Below are 10,374 nucleotides of genomic sequence, written 5' to 3'. Positions count from 1 at the left end.
TTTTTTTTTTTTTTTTTTTATAGATTGTATTGTTTCTGGAAGACTCTCTTTGTTTCTCTCTTCTGTAGTCTATTCATTTATATGTATATATCTAGATGTGTGCATCTCTGCGATCCTTCCTCACTGTTGTATGTCTTACTTGCCTTTTTGCTCTGTCTGTTTGTGATTTCAGTGAGCTTCTCTATTTCAAAAAAGTCTACTTTTAGAAGCAGAGCATTTTTAGACGTCTTGAAGGTACCCCCTCCTATCACAGGGAGGCGTAGTGAGCACCATATACCTGCATGCCTCTAACTAGTTACTCCATGAGCATCAATGTTTCCTTATTAGCATTTTGAAATATTCAGCTCATACATGGACTGTGATGTTTGACTCAGTTCTGTGGGGTCTTCGTACAGTGAGAGAGCCTTGCATTTGTGAAGCAGATCCAGGATAAAAGTCTTCTTCTGCTTTCCTTTTCTTTCCTCCATGAGTCTCTTATTTGTCTTTTCTCTGATATGCTGCAACTGAAAATACTTCCTCCACCTAAAAAGCACATATAACATTGAACAGTTTGCTAAGCTATGGGAAAGCCTCTTGTGCGAATTTGTAAGTATTTGAAATGTTTGAAATTATAAAACTGAAGAATGAAGTAGTTCGGAGAAGATGCTGGAAGCACAAGTTCTGGATCTCCTTCTAACTGGCTCTCTTTCTTAACCTTTTTTGTAAGGTTAACCAAATTTATAGTCGATTTGGGTTCTTGAATCTATGCACTGATTCAAGTAATATTGGCTCGTTTAACAAAGGTGCACCAAATAAACTAGAATACCTGGGGTCATTCATTGCTCATCTTCCATTCCATCAGTGGTTTTCTTTCTTTTATTTTTATTAGGTATTGTTTGTGGGTATGTGTGAAAGAGAGAGAGAAAATACATATTTTTCTGTGATTTGCAATTATTCATATTGCATGATTTTATAGTAATAAATCTGTGTACTTGCCAACTTTTCTCAATTGGACCAGGATGTTTCTTTCTTTCACTCCTTAACAAATGAATAATTTGGTTTTGAAGTTTTGAAATGAAAGTGAATCCAGAATGATTCAAGCAAGTTATTCAGTAGACTGGCTCTCACAGAATTTTTATTAATATTTAACCTACATTTTCTCTGCTTTTTGTTATTTGCACTGTTTCATCAATTAAAGTGAAAAATTAATCTCTATTCTCCTTATCATACCCTGTATATATTTTAAAGACTGTTTGAGTTCTCTTTTTTGTTATACTTTGCTCACACTCAATCATGGCATGTGGAAAATGAAGCTTCAGTCAATTAGAGCCTGAAATAATATTCTGAATGTTTTCATTGGGCTTCCTATCTGATCAATAAGCTGTCATTCCACAGAGCAGATTGCTCTGTACACTTGGGAGGAAAAGTAGTTTTCAACCTGGCCTCACTGTACAGTTCAACTAATTTCTATTCATGAAGTTCTACAATTTAAGACYGAAATGCATGAGCATATGGTCAAATATTCTGGGGTGAAAGATAAACTACTGTAATTTAGATGAGAAATTTCTTTGCCATTGCTTGGCACTACTCGAAGTGTGAACTCAGATGTGACATCGCAGGGCAGAGGAATTGAACTGAGAGAAGACTGCCAAAAGTGCTGATGTTGATCAGAATTATCATGGATTTCTTGCAAAGTATTTCAGCCATAGAGTTGTATACTTTGCAGGATATTTTCATTCATTCATTATACTCCAGGTAGGGAAGAGCACTGCAGTTAGTAGTGAGAGTTTGATCTAATTTGGAACATACAGGTAGTGAAGGAGGAGAAGCAAATCAAAAGGGGAGTCCTATTTATCTGCTTTATGAGACATATGTGTAYAAGGGTCTACACACAGAGCTAAACCAGACTACTCTTCATTATGCAGCTRTTTATTGCTTTAAAAGTTGGCGAGTACACCTGGAATGCTTGCAGGAATGCTGAAACTCACTTTCACTGGAATGTTAATCAACTGTAGGATGTGGGGGACACTCAAAACATAGTTCTGTGCATTTAATACTTCACAAAGTATATACTCACAAAGTATATACTTCAATACCAGCATTATCATCTGGACTAACTTTGCTTGTTTATAATGTGTTTCTTTCCTGATGAAAACATAGATGACGTGCTTTGGATAAGTGTTAAAGTGATGAAGTATAGGAAATAATGAAAATGTAATCACACAGGTAGAAAGATAAGTGTTCCGAGATGATTTGTTATGTATCCAGTTAAACTGGTATTCATAATAGCATTCATTCTATTCCTAAAGAATGTAAAGCTCCATTTGAACATCATATTTATTATCTGTGTTGTTTAAGTCAGGAATATTTTTTAGCTTAGAAGGACATTGTCATTAAAAATTCATGATGCACAATAGGTAAAACTGAAAAGATTTTGAAAGGGCTTTTCTCAATTGCCTCCATTTCTATAGGGTGATGTATTTTGGTGAGGGGAGAGGGTCCAGGCATTTCACTTTCCTTCTCTCCTTTATCCTGAGCACTATTATCTGAGCCTTTTGGTGTACGCTACACCTTTCTTGTGCAAAGTTAGAGTGCTAGTCATTATCTCCAGTGTAAGAGACAGAATAGATTAAATTTGGTGGCATCTGATGCCCATCTCTGCGCAATTCCTGAAAAAGCCAGAAAAATCAGCTCAATGTTTCCAATTATTTTAATTCTTAAGCTGTTCTGATTGGCCCAATTTTAATGTGTCTTGAGTCTCTGAAACTTTTCTYTTTTGAGTTGCAGTATCTGTAGCATTGTTTATAATACAATGTGATTTAAAGGTATAAATGTCATTCAGATTTTCCTCATATTTCCTGCAGTGTGAGTTTACCATAGCTGGGTTGCAGCAGTTCCTCTGTGGCCGTTCTCAGGGATCATTTACAGCGTCCACTTGAAGTKTTAGTTCTTAAAGGGCCTAGATGAGAAAGTTTGTCTCTGCATTCTACCCCTGCAGTCATTGGCAATCCCTTCCGACTTTTAATCCCTTTTAGCTATTCCAAATTGTCCTCTGGAGAAAAAAAAACCTTCATCTTTCAGAAACAGGTCCTTATTGGTGAAATATCTCCTTTTTTATTTTTCTAATATCTAATGCTTGTGTTTTCTTTGTAACTAGCTATGTGCTCGTAAGAAAAGGTGAAAAATACAGGAATAAGCCTGGGAGGAAATTTTATTTAAAACTGCAATTCAGGAAACAAAATCTAAAAAAGATGTGAAAAGATGTGATATTTTGCAAAACTGTTGTTACTTTTTTTTTTCMTTTTTTAAATCTCTGTCCTATTTTCACTGTTTTCAGTTTAGTTCCCATTCTGAAGGTAGGAATATGGCAGGAGACCCTGTGTGTATACATGTGTGTAGGTAGTGCTCGAACGAAGAGGCTTGCATTTTATATTAAGCGTTGTTTTCTTAAAACTATTTTCTAGGTCAAACAAACACTGGGTCTAAAAGGTCTGTTTCTCAGAAATCCAAAGCAGGCCTCTCTGGACAGTCATGCTGCTGGTCAGCTCCATCGCAAACATTCCTTTAGCGGCCACATCCTGAGACGCACAGCGAGTGCACCCACCAAAAGCCAGAAGAAAAACAAGAAAGGGTTTCCAGAAATTGCTTTTGACACCAAAGATAACAGCTCTGAAGGGGCCAGCGAAGATCATGAAGTGGAAGACACTTCTCAGCCTCGCTTTGAGCAACTGCCCGAAATTGCTTGTCTGTCACCAGCTTCCAGAGATGGTGCCAATGGGGAGGTACATGGCAGAGGGGTGAAAGGTAAGGCCCATCCTTCCAGCAAAGGTAAAAGCCAAGGTTGTGTTCAAGGGGGTGCTGCTTTCAGTGAACCCATACGGAGGTCAAACAGGGTCCGTCTTCAGGAGCAGCAGAGTGAGAAGCAGAGTATCTTTGCACGCTGCGCCATCAACGGCTCGGGTAGGATTGGAGTAGCCACTAATTGCATGAAATGCATGATTGGGTCCAAGGAAAGCCCAGATCTAGAATGCAAATGGAGTGACCAACCTACCAGGCCTCTTGCTAAAGATATGCATCACCATGATCAGTATAGCAGTATAAGTGGAGAAGAGAGGTTAGAACTAAAAACCTGGGGTATTAAAGATCAGCCAAGGCCACGGTCAGACTTGCAGTCTTGCAGCAGCTCTGGAACTGCCGGTGACCCGATAAGGGGCAGCCAGTCTCTGGTGACCTCAGGGAAGAAAGTTGCTGAACCCAAATGTCATGGAATGAAGGCTCATTCCCGGCAGCGCTGGCAGTGCCAGCCAGGTGGCAAGTATGGCAGCACTGTGAACTTGGTTGCAGCCACCAGTGGCTCCATATCCTCCAGTTCCAGCAGTCTAGAAAGCCTTGGAAGCCCAGAATTCCCCAAGCGCTGGCCTGAAACTTCTCGAAGGCAAGTGGGCACCCTACAGCGGGAAATGAATGCCTTGTTCGTTCAAAAACTGGAGGAAATTCGAAGTAAATCCCCTATATTCTTTACTGGTAAGAACAGACTTTCTTCACCCTTACCTGCCTTAGACTGCATCGTTGCCCCACCTCCTGCACGTCCTCTCTCCTTAGAAGCTTTTGTGTGTTGTTTTGGCATCGAGAATTCTTTTATTTTTTTTTTTTTCTCCTGGTACTGGAAGAGAAACATTTGTGTATGAACATATTTTTTTTTAGATGTGTGTAGTTTAGATGAGTCCTTTCCATGCTTAGCCAACCGTCTCCAGTAGTAAAGCTGTCAATGTTTTTTTTGTTGTTTCCATGCCTTTTTTTCTTTTTTTTTTTTTAAGTGAATGCGATATGATACTAAGTAAACGTTAAGATCCAAACCAGAGCATTAAGGAGAATGTGAGAAAAACATTAAAAAACATATTAGCAAGCAGCATTATTTTATCAATATTTATATTTCATTGAGATACAACCACAACAGAGCTGAAATTAGTTGGACCAGGCTCTTCATCAGAGAAATTGCCATTCAGTGTTAAGGTACTGACATCACTCAGGAATTCCTGGAGGGAATTCTCTGGTCTGACTTATTTGAGAGAACAATCAAGTGCTTCTGAAACGCTTTGATGCTTCTGAAGATATAATCTCTTTTTTAGTAACTGATTCTGAAATGAATCAGCTTTAAATTTCTGATTGAAAAGCAGAATACAAATTTCTGACTGAAATATAGGAATTTAAAGCATTCTACTTACTGAATTGATTTGATCTTACGGTGTGTCTGCAATTCCTGTTTATTTCACTTTTGAAATCTCATTTTTTAACATTCTTTTCCCAAGATGTGTTTTGAGCTTTCAGGAAAACACCAGGGTAAGGAMGGGGAAGAGAAGGAAGAATTTTGCCAATTCCCATGGCTTGAAATTAATCCAAAGCAGCAGAAGCCTTCCTGCACTTTTAGATTATTGGCATGAGGCTTTTCATAAGCTCTGAGTACTGTGACATATGGAGCCCTTTCCCATTATTAGTGCCAGGTCCCCTGCCAGCCCTCTAAATCACTAAATAAATATTGTGATATGCTTGAAATTTGATTAAATCCAACTGACCTCTCAAGCATGGAATCATCAGCCCTTAAAAATAGGGAAGCAGTCCCTTGGACTGGATGCTGATGATCCCGGTGACAAACACTGTGTTTGCAAACCCAGCGTGTTTTCCCTGTAGCCCTGCTATTTTCATGCTTTAGGCCAAGACACCAAGGAAACCAATAACGTTAGCCTGATGCATTTCATAGTTAATGTTCCATTGAAACAAACTGCCAGAATGATGAGATGGGAAACTATAGCCTCCGGTTTGCTCTTTTAATGGCAACATCCTTGCAGCTTCCAGTATTTTGCCTTGTGTTACTGATGACCTAGCCTGGATGGCGACAAGGAGAGTTCATTAGTCTGATCAGCTCTGGACTCCTCCAGACGTTCACACAGGTATTGAGAGGCTGCTGAGGTGAGAATAGTGAACTTGGCTTCCGTACATATGTGCCTTGAGCAATCAAGGAGCGGTCTTCCCTTCTAACACTCCCGCTAGAGGAATACAGGCCACTAAATAGCGTCTCCTTTCCCAGGCTTGCTGTCCCTAGGCTGGGTTTGAAACACTAGTGGTGAAGGGCAAGGCTGAGCAGGCTTTCAGCAGACTTTTGTAAGGTAGGAGGTGGCCCATTGCTTTAGAAAACCTGTGAGAGGGGGAGGGCAGCTCCCTTCCCCTAGTCCTGTGGCTGTGTTGCTTCTCTGTCCTCACAGCTGCRTGGTAATGGAAGCAGGTATCATCTGGAAAGCAACCCAAAAAGAAACCTCTCTGGTTCTGAAGTGGTGCAGCCTGTGGAAGGCTGGTCATTAATTTCAGGGGAGGAGGAATTTTATCTGAGAAGAAAGGGGCTAAAAATGGAAGAAGGGATGCTATTGTGGATTCTTAATCCTTTTACTAGTCATTAAGACTGATCCTGSTCTGTCCATCTGGGTAAAGCTTTTTGCTTTTGTGCAATAATTTACCAGACTGGTCTTACTGGATTGCTAGTCCTCTAGGTGAATATGGGCCATCTGTTTCTATAACAGGCATCTCTTCAAGGGAGGCAGATATATTTATGCGTGATATGACTTCTGAGGCTGTTGTGCCATCTCTCTTGTGGCATGTGTTTTGTCTCGTTTGAGGGGTACGTTGTTATCCTGCTGTGTTGCAGTGTGAACTGCACTGACGGATGCATTTTGGACAACTTCTTAGGGGATAGTTTGAATTGTAGATTTTATATCAGTCTCTGTTTGGCATGAGGGGGGAAAACACTGATATTCTTCAAGCTTATAATACAAGATATATAATACATTGAAAATTAGCAAAAGAAATGTTTTTCTAATGCTATGGCAAAATTAATGCACTTAGTATGAATGCACTGAGTGCATTRTTTGATTAAATAAATACACAAATTCCTAGGATCCTACAAGAAACATGTGGCTATTTCCCTGTGTTTCCCTTCCTTCTCTCCCCCTTAATTTACCCTGTTACCTGCACCTGCCTTCCTGTATTAACTGGAATTTTTCCTCTGTTCTATCCTGTTATTCCACATGCGCACACACTGTCTCTCTAGTTAAGAACTGAAAGGACAAGCAAGTAAAAGGTAACTGTCTCCCGAGTGTCACTGCTTCGAGCAGCTTGTTGCTTGTGTGCCTTTGTTTGCTTCCAGACTTACTAATTCTCTGCTCCTATTCTCTTGTGGCTGCTGCCCAGCTGCTTTGTGGTGCTTTGCTAGTTCTTGAAGCATGTTTGCATTGCGGTTTAGAGGTGTAAAGAGTGGTTCTTTYGGCATGACTGCTTTGGGTCTTAGGGTACATGGTACAAATACTACAGCTGGAGTGTCCTCCTAGTAGCTCTGCTGACTCTTCAGCAAGATCTTGCCAGCCTGGTGTTCGTGGAGGGTGCATCCCTGTACAGTTTATGAAAGATAAATAAAAACATTTTTAGCAAAATAAAGCTACTCTATTAAAAATTTTTGAAAGGCATGTTGTACAAATACAAATCATTTTACTTGTAATCCGTTTTAGAGGTCTTTGCTGCTGCTTTTCTGTGTAACTGCTAATGGGAATAACTTGTATTGGTTGAGCAGTGATTGTAGATGTTCTGACAGGCTGGAGATGGAGGGGCTAAAGCAATCCACAGGGTGCTGGGTAGTGGATGCAGTGGAAGTGCTGAGAAGGGGTACAAGGACAGTAAGAAACTAACTGGTACCATTCTTGAAATCAAGAAAACACGTTGCCAGTAAGCATGGGCTGAGAGTTTTCAAAARCAGCTTGGCTGTTGGATAGCTCAAACTGAACAAGCAGAAATTTTTACTGCCTTTATTGACATTTGAAATCATAAAAGTTGTTTTAAAAACACAACTGATATTTCTACTGCTACATTACAAACAGAAAGATACTGTGTAAGGAATAAATCTGTTTTTCATAAAAATATTTATCTTTGTATCTCTTTTCTTCTTTGTTTCTTTTTCCTCTCTCCTTTACATCTCCCTACTAGGAATCTGCCAGTTCTCAGTACARAAGTCAGTCACTTCTTTACGCAGCCTCGAAACTATCACTGAAGAGCCCAGTATTGCCAATGAAAACCAGCACGCCAGCGTCGTCTTCCCTCTACCCATTCCTCCATACAGTGACTCTGAAGAGGGGTCTGTATCTGATCGTTCCACTGAATCTCAATCAGGAGAAAGTAGCACATCCAACCCAACAGGARAACCTCTGCATTCTAAAGAGCCAAGAACAGATGTGGCTGCAGAAGACCAAGTGCAGGCAACCGCAGCAGCAGCTGACACAAGTGTATTAGTCCAAGAGGATGAAAGGACAGATGTGGCAGGATGTCCCAGAGAAGAAAACGGTGGGACACAGGCAAACAGCAGCGCTGAAGATCATTTTTTTTTGGCAGTGCATCCTCAGCAAGCGTGGCTGGTAGTGGCAGCGGGCCAGACTGCTGACCAAGCTTCTGAGAACCACCAGAGGCAAAATAACCAACCAGGTCACGTATTAACAGACCTGAAAATCAGCACTGAATCCCAAGGCCAAGAGCCTGGTGCAGCAGCTGTCCCTCTGCAGCATAATAGCGTGATCAACAGCACACAGATAGTTTTGCCTCCTGGTGCTTTCCAGAAAGCCCAAGCTGCACAGACTCCAGCTGTTTCTGTTTCTCAAACCAGCTCTTATTTGTTAAGAAGGAAGTCAAAAAGTGCAGGTCACGTGATGTCAGACTCCTCAGCCTTAATAAAAAATCCAAGTAGCCAGTCTCCAGCAGCAGAGGTGTATTTTGATGCTACCCTTAATGACCGGATCTGGAGCAAGCTAGATTGCAGCAATCACCGTGACAGCATGTCTTCCTCTTCCAGCATGTCCTCCAACGACACTGTGATAGATCTCTCTCTTCCCAACCTAGCTCGCAAGAGCCTTCCAGATCTTGGCATCCATCATGAAAACTTTGAGCCCCTTGCTGTTAGAAAGGGTATGCGCCCGCGGTCCGCTACAACATCAGGTAACGAGATGCCAGTGGTGAGCAAGAGCAAGTCCAATCCTAATCTGAGGTCTGGTCAGCTGCCAGAGGATGAGTTGTGCCCCCGACCTCTTGTCAGGCGTACTCAAGATGCGTTTTCATCCATCCCTAGAAGACATACCTGGAGCAGGCTCTACATGGAAAGTCTCAGACAATCTTCTCTCAAGTCCAAAGCACAAGATAAGGTTGGGAACAGCCAGGCAAAATCCAAAAGTCTTGGAGACCTTACCTCTGATGATATCATCTGCACTTTTGAAAGCAAATACCGGAGCATCAGCAAGAGTTTTGTCACTCGRTCAATGCGGGAGCAGCGCCGCTCCTCCAGCCTGAGGTCACCAGTCAAGTCTCAGGATGAGTTGACTGAACAGCTAAAGAAGCTGACAGCCTTTCAGCAGGAAAACGATATCACTTCCCCTACCAGTCTTGATCCGATGGAATCTGAAGAGGAAGGGGAGAGCTTAGGACTCCTTCGCAGGTCTTCATCTCGGAGCCAAAGCAGGGTACGGTACATTGCCAACAGGGCCAAGCAAGCTCAGGAGAGGCAGCGGCTGCAAAGCCTTGGCCAGCTCAGCGGGAGCCCCATTGAGGAGAGAGGAAACCCCGAGGGAGCCTGCAGTGTTGTGAAAGGAGTTTGTGCGGACATCGCATCTCCTACTGCRTTTACATCCCAGCCTAAGGGCGAGGCTGAGTATAACCCTGACACAGAGGTCTTTTTTATGCTGAAATTGTAATTCTGGGAAGCACTGAATACGGTGATGTTTACATTCCTGTCGAGAAAAGATGTAGTGACCTAAGAGGCATAGGATGTCCTCATATGGCCTAGTTCTTCCTGGTCCTCCTTTGATAGTAAAGGTGCTTAAGACCACGGCTCCAAAAGAATAGGTGAATGTTTTACACTTGTCGACAGTCTATCAAAGCAGAACAAGCAAGCAAAATCAATGGCTTGTATTTTTACAAGCTTAATGATCGTCAGATCATTAAAAAAATTCATTTTTTAATATAATTACTGCATTTTTTTCCAGCCTCCAATCTAGCCTCCTTTGCCTGTGACCACTGCTTTGCACTTGCGGTTTAAGCTGTGCAAGGCTCTGTCTCTACTAATTTCAGTGATTGATTCCCACCCTAGGTAAACATCTTTTTGATATTTAACAACAACTAAGGTAAACTTCCTGTAATTAAAACTATGTCCCCTGCTCTGCTTTTTTTTATTTTTTATTTTTTATTTTTTGAAGAATGTGAGGCATCTGAGAGCATCCCTTTTTGGAGACAGCCAAAACTGCAGTATAATTTTTTCCTAAATTAGCAATATATAAATGAAAGTAAATTCCATCTTCTATTGTGAAGTTTTTTCCC

At 41.3% G+C, this 10,374-nt stretch overlaps 1 protein-coding gene across 1 annotated transcript in view; it reads left to right on the top strand.

Annotated features, from left to right (window-relative positions):
* Positions 1-10,297, top strand: part of PLCH2 (phospholipase C eta 2) — a 68,416-nt gene extending 58,119 nt beyond the window's left edge. The window contains exons 23-24 of the mRNA XM_026051016.1: positions 3,444-4,503; positions 8,005-10,297. Of these exons, the coding sequence (XP_025906801.1) occupies positions 3,444-4,503; positions 8,005-9,752 (2,808 nt within the window). The 3' untranslated portion in view covers positions 9,753-10,297. The remainder of the gene's footprint in view (positions 1-3,443; positions 4,504-8,004) is intronic.
* The last annotated feature ends 77 nt before the right edge of the window (positions 10,298-10,374 follow it).

The sequence above is a fragment of the Nothoprocta perdicaria genome, unplaced genomic scaffold (genome assembly GCF_003342845.1).
Source record: "Nothoprocta perdicaria isolate Ctin4 unplaced genomic scaffold, notPer1 scaffold_72, whole genome shotgun sequence".
NCBI lineage: Eukaryota > Metazoa > Chordata > Aves > Tinamiformes > Tinamidae > Nothoprocta > Nothoprocta perdicaria.
Note: the sequence above shows the minus strand (reverse complement) of the source record. Positions and strands in the feature narration are given on the sequence as shown.